General features: G+C 60.4%; 1 protein-coding gene across 5 annotated transcripts in view; it reads left to right on the top strand.

Moving 5' to 3' along the window:
• The window catches only part of MAG (myelin associated glycoprotein), a 34,546-nt gene that overhangs the window by 13,153 nt on the left and 4,131 nt on the right, over positions 1 to 17,262 (top strand). For 4 of the 5 annotated variants that reach the window (XM_075907227.1, XM_075907226.1, XM_075907225.1 and 1 more), the window contains 8 exons: positions 4,145 to 4,217; positions 6,274 to 6,642; positions 7,590 to 7,886; positions 8,301 to 8,558; positions 8,719 to 8,979; positions 9,383 to 9,670; positions 10,215 to 10,311; positions 16,474 to 16,564. In XM_075907227.1, coding sequence (XP_075763342.1) covers positions 4,172 to 4,217; positions 6,274 to 6,642; positions 7,590 to 7,886; positions 8,301 to 8,558; positions 8,719 to 8,979; positions 9,383 to 9,670; positions 10,215 to 10,311; positions 16,474 to 16,564 — 1,707 coding nt within the window. In that variant the 5' untranslated portion in view covers positions 4,145 to 4,171. Of the gene's footprint in view, positions 1 to 4,123; positions 4,218 to 6,273; positions 6,643 to 7,589; positions 7,887 to 8,300; positions 8,559 to 8,718; positions 8,980 to 9,382; positions 9,671 to 10,214; positions 10,312 to 16,473; positions 16,565 to 17,262 lie in introns of all 5 variants that reach the window. The other variant, XM_075907228.1, reaches the window with a different exon arrangement.

The raw sequence follows: 17,262 nt of genomic DNA on the forward strand, positions 1-17,262 counted from the left end.
GCAGCGGCGGGGTGGAAATGGGGCCCGTTGCTGGGCCCACACTGGTGGTGATGACCCTGGTGCTGCTTTCTGGGCCTGGGCTGAGGGTTTCTATGGGGCCTGATGTGGGCAAGAGGCAGGAGCCGCACTGCCCGGCAGCCATCTTGCCTCGGCCTGCAAAGGCCCAGTAGAGTTGCCCCCATAGCTGTGGCCTCTGTCCCCTTCTCTTGTCACAGGGCTCCTGGAGCTCTAGGCCTGGGTGGGGCTGGTCCTCGCCCCCCCCCCCCCCGCCACAGGCCTAGGACTGGGTCCAGGTGATCCCACAGACTCCTCTCCCCCTTCCCTTGCCCCATGGCAGTCGCCTTGGCCACCCCCTCCAGGCCCCATGTTAAGTCCGGGCAGGGAGGGGCCCAGCCCCCCTTGGCAGTCGTACTCCTGGGTTTTCTCTTCAGCTCTGGAAGGGGAGTGGGGCCTAGTGGTTAGAGCAGGGGGGCTGGGAGGACTCCTAGGTTCCCCCCCCCCTCGCTCTGAGAGGCTAGTGGCAGGGGGGAGGAGGGAGCAGGACGCCTGGGTTCCATCCCCAGCTCTGCCGGGAGCGTGAGGGGTTCCTGTGGCTGCGTTTCTGCACGGCCCCACTGCCACCCTGCGGCCATTGTGAGAAGGGCAGCGATGGCTCTGTCCCCCGGGGTGGTACCTCCCTGTCCCGCTGCCAATGTGCCCCACAGAGGCACAGCTGAGAGCCCGTGGGGCAGCGGGATGGGCAACACCCGCCTGGGCCCACTGTTAAATCTCCTGCCTGCCAGGCAGAGAACCCAGGGGTCCTGGCTCTCACTCCCTAAGCCCCCACTTCCCCCACCCTCACCGCCTCCCTCCCACACACGGGGGCTGCCCCCCGAGGCCAACCTGAACAGTCCTCTGGTTAATTGGGAAGGCGCAATTGCAGGGAGCAGCCCCAAGAGTGGAAGCCAGGACTCCTGGGATCGATCCCGGACTCCGGGAGGGGAGTGGGGTCTAGCAGTTGGAGCAGGACTCCTGGGATCGATCCCTGACTCCGGGAGGGGAGTGGGGTCTAGCAGTTGGAGCAGGACTCCTGGGATCGATCCCTGACTCCGGGAGGGGAGTGGGGTCTAGCAGTTGGAGCAGGACTCCTGGGATCGATCCCGGACTCCGGGAGGGGAGTGGGGTCTAGCAGTTGGAGCAGGACTCCTGGGATCGATCCCGGACTCCGGGAGGGGAGTGGGGTCTAGCAGTTGGAGCAGGACTCCTGGGATTGATCCCTGACTCCGGGAGGGGAGTGGGGTCTAGCAGTTGGAGCAGGACTCCTGGGATCGATCCCGGACTCCGGGAGGGGAGTGGGGTCTAGCAGTTGGAGCAGGACTCCTGGGATCGATCCCGGACTCCGGGAGGGGAGTGGGGTCTAGCAGTTGGAGCAGGACTCCTGGGATCGATCCCGGACTCCGGGAGGGGAGTGGGGTCTAGCAGTTGGAGCAGGACTCCTGGGATTGATCCCTGACTCCGGGAGGGGAGTGGGGTCTAGCAGTTGGAGCAGGACTCCTGGGATTGATCCCTGACTCCGGGAGGGGAGTGGGGTCTAGCAGTTGGAGCAGGACTCCTGGGATCGATCCCTGACTCCGGGAGGAGAGTGGGGTCTAGCAGTTGGAGCAGGACTCCTGGGTTCGATCCCTGACTCCGGGAGGGGAGTGGGGTCTAGCAGTTGGAGCAGGACTCCTGGGATCGATCCCTGACTCCGGGAGGGGAGTGGGGTCTAGCAGTTGGAGCAGGACTCCTGGGTTCGATCCCTGACTCCGGGAGGAGAGTGGGGTCTAGCAGTTGGAGCAGGACTCCTGGGTTCGATCCCTGACTCCGGGAGGGGAGTGGGGTCTAGCAGTTGGAGCAGGACTCCTGGGATCGATCCCTGACTCCGGGAGGGGAGTGGGGTCTAGCAGTTGGAGCAGGACTCCTGGGTTCGATCCCTGACTCCGGGAGGAGAGTGGGGTCTAGCAGTTGGAGCAGGACTCCTGGGTTCGATCCCTGACTCCGGGAGGGGAGTGGGGTCTAGCAGTTGGAGCAGGACTCCTGGGATCGATCCCGGACTCCGGGAGGGGAGTGGGGTCTAGCAGTTGGAGCAGGGCTCCTGGGATCGATCCCGGACTCCGGGAGGGGAGTGGGGTCTAGCAGTTGGAGCAGGACTCCTGGGTTCGATCCCGGACTCCGGGAAGGGAGTGGGGTCTAGCAGTTGGAGCAGGGCTCCTGGGATCGATCCCGGACTCCGGGAGGGGAGTGGGGTCTAGCAGTTGGAGCAGGACTCCTGGGTTCGATCCCGGACTCCGGGAAGGGAGTGGGGTCTAGCAGTTGGAGCAGGACTCCTGGGTTCGATCCCGGACTCCGGGAAGGGAGTGGGGTCTAGCAGTTGGAGCAGGACTCCTGGGATCGATCCCGGACTCCGGGAGGGGAGTGGGGTCTAGCAGTTGGAGCAGGACTCCTGGGATCGATCCCGGACTCCGGGAGGGGAGTGGGGTCTAGCAGTTGGAGCAGGACTCCTGGGATCGATCCCGGACTCCGGGAGGGGAGTGGGGTCTAGCAGTTGGAGCAGGACTCCTGGGTTCGATCCCTGACTCCGGGAGGGGAGTGGGGTCTAGCAGTTGGAGCAGGACTCCTGGGTTCGATCCCTGACTCCGGGAGGAGAGTGGGGTCTAGCAGTTGGAGCAGGACTCCTGGGTTCGATCCCTGACTCCGGGAGGGGAGTGGGGTCTAGCAGTTGGAGCAGGACTCCTGGGTTCGATCCCTGACTCCGGGAGGGGAGTGGGGTCTAGCAGTTGGAGCAGGACTCCTGGGTTCGATCCCTGACTCCGGGAGGGGAGTGGGGTCTAGCAGTTGGAGCAGGACTCCTGGGATCGATCCCGGACTCCGGGAGGGGAGAGGGGTCTAGCAGTTGGAGCAGGACTCCTGGGATCGATCCCTGACTCCGGGAGGGGAGTGGGGTCTAGCAGTTGGAGCAGGACTCCTGGGATCGATCCCTGACTCCGGGAGGGGAGTGGGGTCTAGCAGTTGGAGCAGGACTCCTGGGTTCGATCCCTGACTCCGGGAGGGGAGAGGGGTCTAGCAGTTGGAGCAGGACTCCTGGGATTGATCCCTGACTCCGGGAGGGGAGTGGGGTCTAGCAGTTGGAGCAGGACTCCTGGGATCGATCCCGGACTCCGGGAGGGGAGTGGGGTCTAGCAGTTGGAGCAGGACTCCTGGGTTCGATCCCGGACTCCGGGAAGGGAGTGGGGTCTAGCAGTTGGAGCAGGACTCCTGGGATCGATCCCGGACTCCGGGAGGGGAGTGGGGTCTAGCAGTTGGAGCAGGACTCCTGGGTTCGATCCCTGACTCCGGGAGGGGAGTGGGGTCTAGCAGTTGGAGCAGGACTCCTGGGTTCGATCCCTGACTCCGGGAGGGGAGTGGGGTCTAGCAGTTGGAGCAGGACTCCTGGGTTCGATCCCTGACTCCGGGAGGAGAGTGGGGTCTAGCAGTTGGAGCAGGACTCCTGGGATCGATCCCTGACTCCGGGAGGGGAGTGGGGTCTAGCAGTTGGAGCAGGACTCCTGGGATCGATCCCTGACTCCGGGAGGGGAGTGGGGTCTAGCAGTTGGAGCAGGACTCCTGGGATCGATCCCTGACTCCGGGAGGGGAGTGGGGTCTAGCAGTTGGAGCAGGACTCCTGGGATCGATCCCGGACTCCGGGAGGGGAGTGGGGTCTAGCAGTTGGAGCAGGGCTCCTGGGATCGATCCCTGACTCCGGGAGGGGAGTGGGGTCTAGCAGTTGGAGCAGGACTCCTGGGATCGATCCCTGACTCCGGGAAGGGAGTGGGGTCTAGCAGTTGGAGCAGGGCTCCTGGGATCGATCCCCCATATGGCCCTCTGGGGGCATTTGCCACCTGCAATGGATAAGCTCTAGGTCTGGTGCCCATTTGGCACGGTCTCTCCCAAGAAGCAGGGCTTTCGTAGCCGTTTGTTTGGAGGCCCCAGCGCCTCCTGCTGGCAGGCATGAATCTGATCTGATTGGGTGCACAGTGCCCCCTGCTGGATGGGATCAGACCTACCACGTGCACACCATGTCTGCCCTGGGTGTGAGATGGGAAAACCCTGAACCCTGTTCTTCCAGGCCCTCCTCTTCTCTCCCCAGCTCCCACAACCTCGCCGCCCCAAGAAGATGAAGGCTGCTGGGGCCCTGCTCGCCTTCGGGGTCCTGTTTGGAGGTACCGCGGGGACGCCAAGAGAGCAATTCTCAGCCCCCTTTCCGGGAGGGGGGGTGGACCTGGGGTCCATGCTATCAGCCTGCTGCTGCTTGCTGAACTGCAGGGCAGTGGGGCAGGCGATGGTTCATACATCCTACATCGCTCTGCATCTACACACAGACCTGGCCAAGTGGGTGGATGGGGCGTCTGATTGGTTTTCCAGCCTGCCTATCAGCTCACCTTTGGAGGTTGGAATCCCTCCCCCAGCCAGCATGGTCTGTCTCTGTTGTCCCCCTGAATTGAGCGCTCTAGCAGGGAGTGGGTGGTCCTAGGAGAACAAGCCACCCACTCCCTGCTAGAGGGGTTCCTGCAGTGGGGGAGGGGTCTGAAGGTGTGTGTTGGGGAGCTCTCCATGTCGAGGGGAAACAAAAAAGTGTTCTCCATGGGATGGAAGGAACATACATGGGTTGGATGGGTGGATGGATTGTTAAATGGATGGGTGGATGGATGTAGTGGTTGAGTGGATAATTGGATGACTAAATTGTGGCTTGCTTTGGATGGATGGATGGATGGATGGTGAACGGTTGGGTGGATGGATGGATGGATGGATGGATGGTGAATAGTTGGGTAGATGGATGGATGGTAAACGATTGGGTAGATGGATGGATGGATGGATGGAGAATAGTTGGGTAGATGGATGGATGGTAAACGGTTGGGTGGATGGATGGATGGATGGATGGTGAATAGTTGGGTAGATGGATGGATGGTAAACGGTTGGGTGGATGGATGGATGGATGGATGGATGGATGGTGAATAGTTGGATAGATGGATGGATGGTAAACGGTTGGGTGGATGGACCGCTGGCTGGCTGGGTTGGTGGGTGAATGATGGATAAACAGCTCATTGGATGAATTTGTGCCTAAATGTTTGGGGGGAGAGAGGCAGGAGGCAGGGAGGGATGAGTGGGCAGGACGACGAATGGATTGCTAAAGGAATGGGTGGGTGGCTAAATGGTGGCTTGTTTGGATGGGTGGATGGGTGTCTTTGGGGAGACAGGGGCAGGGGAGGAAGGGATGGGTGAGCAGGTGGGTGGTTTAATGAAAAATTGGTTGGGTGGAATGGAGAGTCTGGTGGATATGTACATTGTGGTTGGTTGGTTTGGATGGATGGATGGATGGATGGAGAGGGATGGACAGACGGATGGGGGGATGGCGAGAGAGGGATGGCTGGATAGAAGGGGACAGATGGACAGATGGATGGAGAGGGATGGACAGACGGATGGGGGGATGGCGAGAGAGGGATGGACAGACGGATGGGGGGATGGCGAGAGAGGGATGGCTGGATAGAAGGGGACAGATGGACAGATGGATGGAGAGGGATGGACAGACGGATGGGGGGATGGCGAGAGAGGGATGGCTGGATAGAAGGGGACAGATGGACAGATGGATGGAGAGGGATGGACAGATGGATGGGGGGATGGCGAGAGAGGGATGGCTGGATAGAAGGGGACAGATGGACAGATGGATGGAGAGGGATGGACAGATGGATGGGGGGATGGCGAGAGAGGGATGGCTGGATGGAAGGGGACAGATGGACAGATGGATGGAGAGGGATGGACAGACGGATGGGGGGATGGCGAGAGAGGGATGGCTGGATGGAAGGGGACAGATGGACAGATGGATGGAGAGGGATGGACAGACGGATGGGGGGATGGCGAGAGAGGGATGGCTGGATAGAAAGGGACAGATGGACAGATGGATGGAGAGGGATGGACAGACGGATGGGGGGATGGCGAGAGAGGGATGGCTGGATAGAAGGGGACAGATGGACAGATGGATGGAGAGGGATGGACAGACGGATGGGGGGATGGCGAGAGAGGGATGGCTGGATGGAAGGGGATAGACAGACAGATAACAAGCCAGGGTCTGGCAGCGGGGCAGAGCCCAGGAGAGCGGGAAAGTCGAAGGGAAGGAGACCCGCTGGGGACAGCAGGAGCCAGGCCATTGAGGTGGCATGCTGGTTCCTGCACCCGCTGTGCCGTGCCGCGCCGCGCCCCTCATTCCCGTCTGCCCGCCAGGTGCACAGGGGGGGCCGTGGAGCGCGTGGATGCCCCAGACCATCACGGCCTTCGAGGGCACGTGCGTGGCCATCCCGTGCCGCTTCGACTACCCGGATGAGCTGCGCCCCTCGGCCGTGCACGGTATCTGGTACTTCAACAGCCCCTACCCCCGCAACTACCCGCCCGTGGTGTACAAGTCCCGCACCAGCATCGTGCACGAGAGCTTCCAGGGCCGCACCCGCCTGTTGGGCGACCTCCAGGCCCACAATTGCACCCTTCAGCTGAGCCGGCTCAGCCCTGAGCTGACGGGCAAGTACTTCTTCCGCGGGGACCTGGGCGGCTACAACCAGTACACCTACTCGGAGCACAGCAACCTGGAGATCGTCAGTGAGTGCCGCGTCCCAGGACAGGCTGCTTGGGGGAGGGGGGCGGGGGGACTGGGAGACGGGGCCTTTCCCCTCCAGGGGTGCCAGCTTCTCCCCAGGGCAGGGGAGTGAGTGGCTGCTCACGGGGGTGGGGAAGGGGACATGGGGCCTGTCCCCTCTAGGGGCTCAACATGAATAGTGATGGAAGAGCCCCACCCGCACCCTGTGCTCACATCACCAGGGCATTTGGGTGTCTTCTGACCTCTGGAAGGTGCAGGGTCTAGCTGCTTGGAGCAGGGGGCGCTGGGAGCCAGGACTCCTGGGTTCTCTCCCTGGCTTTGGGAAGGGAGTGGGGTGTAGTGGTTAGAGCGGGGGGGGGGGGGGGGGCAGGGAGGTGGGCTGTGAGCCAGAATGCCTGGGTTCTCTTCCTGGCTCTGGGAGGGGAGTGGGCTCTAGTGGTTAGAGCTGGGGGGGGGGGCGGGCTGGGAGCCAGGACTCCTGGGTTCTCTCCCCAGCTTTGGTAGGGCAGTGGGGTCTAGTGGTTAGAGCTGGGGCAGGGACTGGGAGCCAGAATGCCTGGGTTCTCTCCCTGGCTCTGGGAGGGGAGTGGGCTCTAGTGGTTAGAGCTGGGGCAGGGACTGGGAGCCAGAATGCCTGGGTTCTCTCCCTGGCTCTGGGAGGGGAGTGGGCTCTAGTGGTTAGAGCTGGGGCAGGGACTGGGAGCCAGAATGCCTGGGTTCTCTCCCTGGCTCTGGGAGGGGAGTGGGGTCTAGTGGTTAGAGCTGGGGGGCTTGGAGTCAGGACTCCTGAGTTCTCTCCCCAGTGAGTAGAGTGGGGTCTAACGATTAGAGCTGGAGCGAGGACTGCAAGCCAGGATGCCTGGGTTCTCTCCCTGGCTCTGGGAGGGGAGTGGGGTCTAACCCGTTGGGGCCCACGTCCCTGGCCTCACCCAGCCTCTTCCCTTGTCAGACAAACCTGTCATTGTGCCCCCCGAGGAGGTGGTGGCAGAGACGGAGGTGGAGCTGCGGTGCGTGGTACCAGACAACTGCCCCACCATGAAGCCAGTGGTGACCTGGCTGTACCATGAGGGGCTGGAGGGGCAGGAGGTCTTTGGCCAGCTGGAGGAGGAGGGTGGCACCTGGAACCAGGTGTCCCTGCTCAAGTTCCGGCCCTCGCGGGAGAACGACCGACAAGAACTGGGCTGCCAGGTCACCTACCCCAACACCACCTTCCTCTTCGAGGCCTTCGCCACCCTGGATGTCAAGTGTAAGTCACCTGGCACCAGCCTGCGGGGTTTTGGCCCTGGGGTCAGGAGGGGAGTGGAGGCTAGTGGTTAGAGCAGGGGAGACTGGGAGCCATGGGCAAGCACCTTGGGTTGACTTGACTTGAGGGTTCTATCCCTGGCTCTGGGAGGGAAGTGGGGTCTAGTGCTTAGAGCAAGAAGAGTCCTGCAGATTAACCCTGCTGCTCTCCATTGGCAGCGAGTCCCCCAGGTTAACCCCCTGCCATGCAGTGGCAGGAAGCCCTGTGGGTTAACCTCACTAGAACCCAGCAGCTGGGTGTTTGGAGGGCTAGACCTCCTAATACCCAGTGGCAGGGAGTTCCCCAAGTTAACCCTTCTGACTTCCAGTGGCAGGGAGTCCCACAGGCTAATGCTCAGCTCTGCCTCCCGCACCGCAGACGTGCCCCGGATCCTGCAGGTGAACTCATCCTTGGAACTAACAGAGGGCTCACAGGTGGTGCTGACGTGCGTGGTAGATAGCAGCCCCCTGGCCTTGCTGGCGTGGTTCAGAGAGGAGGTGGTGCTGCGGGAAGAGCCGGCCACCAATCTGACACTGGAGCTTCACAACGTGACCCACGAGCAGGATGGGATCTATACCTGCGTGGCCGAGAACTTGTACGGACGGGTGAACCGCTCGCTGGCCCTCACCGTCATGTGTGAGTGCCTCTGGCCTGGGGCAGAGGGGAGAGAGGGGGGTCTAGTGGTCAGGGCAGGGGGACTCCTGAGTTCTCTCCTGGCTCTGGGTGGGAGAGGGGCCTAGTGGTTAAAGTTCTGGCTCCGTGGGTCAGTGAACCCCTGGTCTCCTCCCCCCTGCAGACGCCCCGCGGAAGCCGTTAGTGAACTCTTCGGTGGTGGCAGTGGAAGGTGAGCCGGTGACCATCGTGTGCACCACAGAGAGCAACCCAGAGCCCATCATCACCATCTTCAAGGAGAAGCAGATCGTGGCCACGGTGGTGTACGAGAGCGAGCTGCTGCTGGAGATCCCCGCCGTGAGCCACGAGGACGATGGGGAATACTGGTGTGTGGCGGAGAACCAGTACGGCCAGCGCAGCTCTGCCTTCAACCTCACCGTGGAGTGTGAGTCCCCCCCATGGGGGCTCGGTCCCCCCCCCCACTGCCTCACCCCAGAGGTGGCTGCATCTCAGCACTAGATGCACCATTCTTGGGCTGCGTTACATGCAGCTGTTCCCCAGCTGCCCCACCCCAGAGCTGGTTGCATTTCAGCCCCAGGCAAACTGTTCCCATGCAGCTTTATGGGCTGCTGTTCCCCAGACGAGGCTGCATCTCATGCAGCTCTGGGGCAGGCTGTCTTCATGCCGTGTTCTCTGGCTATTCCCAACCTGCCCCTCCCCATAAGTGGCTGCATCTCACTGTCAGGAGAGCCGTCCTTGTGCAGCGTTGCTCTGCGGCTCTTTCCCCGCTGTTCTGCCCCAGAGGTGGCTGCAGCTGCCTAATGCTGATGCTGCGTCTCCCCCCACAGTCGCACCCATAATCCTGGTGGAGTCGAAGTGCACGGCGGCTCGGGACACGGTGCAATGCATCTGCGCTGTGCTGGCCAACCCGGAGCCCGTGATCTCCTTCGAGCTGCCCACCCGGAACGTGACGGTTAACGAGACCGACCAGGAGTTTGTCTACTCCCAGAAGACGGGCTACACGGTCACCAGCATCCTGACGCTGCGTGGGGAGCCGGACTCACAGCTCTTCATCGTCTGCTCCGCCCGCAACCTGTACGGCACCAAGAACCAGCAGCTCCAGTTCCACCACACCAGTGAGTGTCCGCCTGCACCCCACGGCGCCTCCAGCTGGGAGCAGCTAGGGCAGCCAGGCGCTTCCCCCATGGCCAGATCCTCTGCTCTGTGCCCCACAGCACCCCCTGTTGGGAGCAGCTAGGGCAGCCAGGCGCTTCCCCCATGGCCAGGTCCTCTGACCTGTGCCCCACAGCGCCCCCTGCTGGGAGCAGCTAGGGCAGCCAGGTGCTTCTCCCATGGCCAGGTCCTCTGCCCTCTGCCCCACAGCACCCCCTACTGGGAGCAGCTAGGGCAGCCAGGCGCTTCCCCCATGGCCAGGTCCTCTGCCCTGTGCCCCACGGCGCTCCCTGCTGGGAGTAGCTAGGGTGGGGGCAGCCAGGCGCTCCCCCCCATGGCCAGGGCCTCTGCCCCGCTCCCCACAGCACCCCCTGCTGGGATCAGCTAGGGCTGGCACAGCCATGAGCTCTCCCCACAAGCAGGCCCTCTGCCCTGCTCCCCACAGTGACCCCTGCTGGGAAAGGCCAAGATTCCCTGTGACTAACCCCGGCCACGTGCTGCTTTCAGACAACCTGATGTGGGCGAAGGTGGGCCCGGTGGGCGCCGTGGTGGCCTTTGCGATTCTCATCGCCGGCGTGTGTTATGTGAGTCAGACGCGGAAAAAGTAAGTCCGGAGCCCACTGGGGCTCAGCTGTCACATCGAATGCACGTCCTAGGAGCAGGGGGACATCGGCGCGGGGTACAAATCCAGGCCCGAACCAGACTGGATCCCAGAGCGTCGATCCGATGCAGAACGGCCCTCAACTGGAGAGCGGCCGTTCTGAGCAAAGGCTGAGTTAAATGCTCCCTGCACCAAAGCCCGGCCTGACGGGCCTCACCCAGTGTCTGCTCACATCCAGTCTGGTTTGAAATGGAGGGTGCTCTGTGCTGGGTCACAGTCACATGTCTCTGCATCGAAATAAGGGTCATTCACTCGGTCCTTTCCAAAGCATTCCCGTTGCTGAGCGCAGGGAAGGGCAATTTTGGCAGGGGAAGGGCGAATTTTTAGACCTCATAAAGGAAGACGAATAACAATCAACACACACGACTATTCCTCACTTAAAACTCAGGAATATTTTCATAGGAGAATGAACATTTACACCCCGATGGGTAACCAATACTGGCTGGTTAAATGGCATTTATAATTCCTGGCTAACGGCATCATTAATGAAGCACCAATACTGATCAGTGTTTGGCAATTAACAGCCGCCTAGTGACCAGTCTAGGGCATTAGCTGTTAATGATGCCCAATGGTGGGCAGGTAGTGATGGGAAATGAATTACCCACGGTCTGATACAGAGGGAGAAAATGGCAACGTAACTTTCGTAACTTGTTCTCCGCGACGTGCTGTGCTGGTGCATTGCCAGCAGGTGACTCGTTAGGCGGGGTCGGAGGTCGGCCAAACGCTGCGTGTCTCTAGCTCGGCGTGATGAGCGGAGGGGGTGTGAGCAGACGACCGGTCGCCGCCACACCGGACGCTAGCCAGGAGGACGTGCATGGAGCGGATGCAAGCTGCCCTTTCTGCCACCGCAGGGAAGAGCTGAGCTGAGCTGCCGAATGGTTTTGCTCGGTCTCCATAGAACACCAGCGCCTTGCGAACATCTAGGAGCGGAGACTCTGCTCCCTGGCATTGGGGTCAGACCCCGGGAGGAATATGTCCTGGTTCATGGGAGCTGTGAGACCCTCTTGGGGAGGGTGCCTGACGGGGACAGAGTTGCACGTTATCCTTATGGAAAGCCATAGAGGATGGACCAGACACAAGAGCCCGGAGCCCAGAGGTCCTCCTGGCTGATGTAATTGCTACTAAGGACGCTGCCTTGTAGGAAAGGAAAGTGGGGGACAGGAAGCCAGAGGCTCAATGAAGAACCGTCAGTCTGGACAACACTAGATTAAGACCCCAGGCCGGGATAGGGGGCGAGCCTGAGGATAAAGGCCTTGCTAGGCCTGTCAGGATGTGCCCAGCCATGGGGTTGGTCCAAGCATCCCAGGACGGAGCGCAAGGTGGCCCCCGATGGACACAGTCGCCAGGCCCCGTTGTCTGAGGTGAGGCACGTGCTCTAAAGTGGCCGGAATTTGGGCATCGCTCGGCTGGGAGCCCTGCTGCCGGGACCATCGCGCAGTGTGAGTGGGCCTTGCGGAGGGTTGTCTGCTGCCTACGAGGATTTGCCTCACCTGGTCCGAAGGGTTCAGCACGGGGAGGGGGGCGCTCCCGGTTGTGGGTGGCGTCGGGGACCTGGGTCTTGTGAGCGAAGGTTCTGGAAGAGAGGGAGTGAAACCGGGGTCTCCCCCGCCACGTCTGGCCGGGGGCCCTGTCAGTGCTGGCGGCCCCAAGCCGGAGCGACGAGACTTCGATGCGCTTCATGCCCAAGCAGGATGGGCGGCGAGGCCTATCGGAGAGAATCCCCCTGTGGAGGTGGACTGCGCCCGCGACGGGGCCTGGGCTCACGCAGCAGCACTGAGGGGACTCGTTGAGGCGCCTGGCGAAAAGGTCTGTCTGGGGTGGGCCCGGCTACGGAAAACTGATGTGGCAACGCCTGGGCGTAGCGGCCACTCGTGACTGTGAATGACCCCGCTGAGACGGTCCCCCAGCCCGTTCCGCAGCCCCGCAGGGGTGACACCGGCAGGCACGTGGGAAGTTCTGTGCAGACGTCCCCCCACAGCACGAGGGCGCCTGGGCCCAGGGAGAGGCGGGTGCTCTCCTGAGTGTTGATATACAATTGCCAGTGGACTGTCTGTGCTGACTGCTACATGGCGCCCCTCTAGGTGGGGTGGGAAGCCAGGCAGGGAGGCCCGATGGCCCTCAGCTCCCAGACACAAGTCGGAAGGGTCCCAGAGACCGTGCGTTCTTAAATCCCCAAGCCCTATCCATGGCGTCCGTCACGAGGGACAGTGATGGGGGCTGGATCACAATGGGGACTCCTGAGCAAAGTACCCGAGCGTCCATCCCCCACAGAAGGGAGGAGGGTTGATATCACGACCAGACTGTCTCTTCCTGGCCGGGACGCTGACGCCAGCCAAAACGGGAGCGGTCTGAGCCGTAGCCTGGCGCACGGCGCCACAAGCATGCAGGTAGCCATGCGACCGCTGGCTGCATCGACCACCAGCTCTGTTGTCCTCCAGGGCCGGGTCGTGGCAGCGCCCGCCAGCCCTTCGTCTGGCACGATGATGAAGAGGTGGCACCAATGGAGGGACCTCTGGGGCGTGACTGCGGGTGAAGGACCCAGGCACTGATGCAGGGCCCAGAGCGGGCCTGGGGGCCTGGAATGGAGTCATCTGCCCCAGGTCCTCCTGCACTCTCGGGGTCGATACGACCACGGTAGCCAGGGCTGCAAACCCTGGAGCCAGGCCTGGGACTCTGAAGGGCGCCGGAGCAGAGCTTAGCTGTGTTGGTGCCAGAACCGGTGCTGAAAATATAACGCCTGGGTCTGCAGGCACGGTGCTGCCGATGGAGACCCCAGTGCTGATGGAGTCACACGGGAATGGAGGACAGTGATGCCCCAGACGTTGCCCTGAAGTGGGAATGGAGAGCCAGACCTGGCTTTGCTGGGAAGCCCAGGGTGTTCGGAAGGGCCACTGCGTGGTCGGTCCCACTGGGCTAGCCTGGCTGAGGGCGGTGATCCCTTCTCGAGAAGGACCTCCTGCTCCTTCCGCTCCTACAGGACGTGAAGAGTTGGACTGACCCCAACGCCAACCGGCAAGAGGGCGCCGTACGTCTGCCCACTGAGGCGTCACGGTTGGGGCTTCCTGAGCGCTGCGGCTGGGCCCCGGGGAGCGTGTCCGCCACGGGATGGAGGCTGAGCGACTGCCGCTCTCGGGGCTGCGTCCCACCTCGCAGGGGAGCGCGGTGCCGTGGCGTGTTAGATACTGCGCGACACAGAACGACTCCGGCTGCAGCTCCCTGTTCGGCCGCGGTGACGAGGGAGGTCGTGGAGTCCCCCGCCTGGCAGGAGTCGACGTGCGATCTCGCGGTGGTACGGTGCCGGGGCGCGGCCCGGCTCGGGTCTCGCTCTGGTCGGCTCCCTGTGTCTAGCAGTGGGAGAGCGGCCCCTGCCTTCACTCTTCTTTTTCTCGGGCACCGGGGACTGAGTTCAGGGCCCACGCTGGGGCTCTCTGCGCAGCAGCTCGGTGCCTTGACGTCGTGTCTTTGGAGTCTGGGAGGGAGAGTTGGGATGAAGCAGGCGGTTGTGACCTAGGGCAGGGGACTGGAGTGCAGGAGTTTGGGATGGGACCTAGGGTAGGATGGGACTGTGATCTGGGGCAGGAGATTGGGGTGCCAGATTTGGGAGGGGGTATGGGTGTAAGAGGGGGACAGAGGGTTTGGGTATGTTGTGGGGGGCAGAGAGTTGGGCCGGAAAGGGCTGGGGTGCCAGAAGCAGGCTGTGGCCAAGAGACTTACTTGCCAGCTGCCAAACTAGCCTGCCTGCCTGCAGAGCTTAAAATGTTCCCAGCCTGCCAGCCAACCTGGCCATGTGCTTCATGAATAACTGAGCCCAGGAGAGGGGGCGTGATTCTTCTTAGCTGCCTGTTAGTTCAACAAGCAGCTCCCATTGGCTGGTTTCTGCCAGAAAACGGCCAATGGGAATGTGCTGGGGGGTGGAGTGGCTCTTAAAACTTCCCCCTTCCCCTCCAGTTTTAAAATAGAAAGGGAGCCCTGCAGCCACATTTCCGCCTGGCATGTGGGGCTAAGTAGGCAGCCTGCCGAGGGCTCCCCGCTGCCTCCGTGGGCCGGAGCCGGTGGCTTGGTGGGCCGGATGCGGCCCGCGGGCCGTATTTTGCCCAGGCCTGCTATAGAAGCTGCTATCGATGTGCAGCACGTTCGAAGGGCTGGCTGCTCGCGCCCGTGCGGAAGGCAGGCACCTAGCCATTCCAGCTCCTGGCGGTGACGAGGAACGGGGGAGGGGGCAAGTTGGCAGGACTCTATCTTGGGCACCATGCAAGTGCCCCGCCAAGAGCCGCTCAGGCCCACCCTGTGGGTGGCTGCTTGGGGAAAAAAATCTTCCAGCTCCTATGAACGTGCGCACCGCCTTGATTGAACTGCATGTGCAGGGTCATTCCAAGGACAGATTGCTACCGGGCATAATGAAGATCTTTATTAATTATGTCGTTAAGGCAGCTGCGGTGACTCAATGCAGACTGTTAATTGAGTGATCCGTTATGTGAGGCCACACGGGGGCGCTGCGGGTGTTGCACTTCCTCAGAGTTGCTGAGGACCCACCCCGCTCAAAGGGTGGTCTGGAGCAGTGTTGCTTTAGGGGTTGGTACAGATTCTTAAGAATAAGCCAGGGCTACTCAACACACAGCCAAAACAAAAAAGGAATCAATAAAATGGTCTTCTGTTGCTATGCGTTTTAGTAGTTAAATTCCTGGACTGTCATTGCTCATTAAAAGTCCTGTCATATGGGTGGAAATCAGGTAAATACAGATTTTTATTAATATCAGCACAACTGATTTAAATGGGGCCTGTGTCTTGTGTAGTTTTGCCTTAATCTTTGTATTCATGCCCGTCAGTGTGAAAGAAGTTATTTGCATATATTTGCATATATATTTGCATGTACATGCAATCACACTTAAGTTGCGGCCCTCGACATGTGCTGTGAGTATCACTGTGGTCCCTGGGGCTTCCAAAGTTGAGTAGCCCTGGAGTACAGTGATGCTCACACACACACATCACACTCACGTTGGCAGTTCGGAAGCAGGCTGCAAGCGCGGTGTAGATCACTTTTGATTTTGCTGGTGGCTGGAGCGCTGGCCATGATGTTCCCGGGAGAGCCCTTCGGATCTGCAGGAGACTTTACTTTTTCTGGGCCGGTCCCAGGTTTCTGCGGTGATGTTACATCTTGTCCGAAAGAGAGAGAGATTTTCTCACTGCCTCTTAGTTAATTTATCTGCCTGCAGAATCTTTGTCTGCTTTAAAAGGTCACAGATCCTAAACTGCCTTTTTTGGTTGAGTAGTTCTCATTCACACACATTCCACAGGTTACATACATATTTATAAGCATACATTCAGCAATATGGTTTCTAGGCAAAATCCACCCTCATAGCCTTGAGTAACCAGAAACACACCGTAAATTGGATTGTTTGACATACCAAAAGGACCTAATGTAAATAATATGGGTTAACATATCAAAGGCATGATACAGAGCTTAACATAAATTGGAGCACAGTATGTCTACACTGCAGAGTTTTGTCAGAAAAACAGCCGTTTTACCGACAACACTTGAGGAACATCCATACTGCAATTGCGTTCTTCCGCAAGAAAATCAAAAGAACAGAGGGGGGTTTTCTGGCATTGGTAATCCTCATGCTACGAGGAAGAAGCCTTTTTGTGAAAGAGCTCTTTCGCAAAAAGGCGTGTGTGGACGGGGAAGAGGGATTTCTTTCGCAAGAAGAGGAAAGAGGAAAAAGCACAGATGCCCTGGTCCATAGCAATCCCGGCTTACATGCGAGAGATTCAGTCTGGACACTCTCTTGGAAAGGCAGATTGCTTTTTTGATGCACTCTTGCAGTGTGGACGCTCTCTTCTGGAAGAAGTTTTTTTGGAAGCTCTCTTCCGAAAAAAGCGTCTTCCGAAAGAAGCCGGCAGTCTAGACGTAGCCTAGGAGAGGTAGGGGAAAGGGGAAAGCAGAGGAGAATGTCCAGTCAGCTAGACGCCAGTGGAGAGAGAGGAGGGGGGTCGTGTCCAACTGGTTACAGCAGGGGTGGCCTGGGGACAGGGAATTTCTCCCCCACCCTGCCCACTGCAGGGGGTGGCCCAGGAACAGAGGAGTCTTTGTCTCTCTCTACCCAGGAAAAACGTGAACGAGAACTCCAGCTTCGTGCAGCTGGAGAACCCGCCCGTGGCGTACAGCGGAGGATACCGGCCCCCGGACAAATCTGAGGTGGGACACAGGGATTGGCACAGCGGAAGGGGGGGCAGGGAGGTGGCAAGAGTGGGGGGTGTATAAAGGACTGTATGGGGGGGTGGAGATGTAGGTATGGGGGTGCATGGGTGAAGGGCTGTGCACAGGGGTGGATGGATGGAGTGATGTGTACAGCATAGGAGGGGTGTGCACAGTGGTGGATGGATGGAGCGATGTGTACAACAGTAGAGGGGTGTGGAGGGGTGTGTACAGCAGTGGAGGGGTGTGAATGGGGTGGAGGGGTGTGTACAGCAGTGGAGGGGTGTGAATGGGGTGGAGGGGTGTGTACAGCAGTGGAGGGGTGTGAATGGGGTGGAGGGGAGTGTACAGCAGTGGAGGGGTGTGAATGGGGTGGAGGGGAGTGTACAGCAGTGGAGGGGTGTGAATGGGGTGGAGGGGAGTGTACAGCAGTGGAGGGGTGTGAATGGGGTGGAGGGGAGTGTACAGCAGTGGAGGGGTGTGAATGGGGTGGAGGGGAGTGTACAGCAGTGGATGGGTGCTGGGGGGTGCTCAGCGGAGGAGGGGTGTGGGATAGATAGGGGTAATGTAGAGAAGGCTATGCACTCCAGTGCTAGCAGTTGCTACTAAGGGTAGGTCTGCACTACAAGGATATTTTTGGAATAATAACTCCTGAAAGAACGATTTCGAAATAGCGCGTCCACATTACAGGGAACCCT

This window comes from Pelodiscus sinensis, chromosome 24 (genome assembly GCF_049634645.1).
Source record: "Pelodiscus sinensis isolate JC-2024 chromosome 24, ASM4963464v1, whole genome shotgun sequence".
Taxonomy (NCBI): Eukaryota; Metazoa; Chordata; order Testudines; family Trionychidae; genus Pelodiscus; species Pelodiscus sinensis.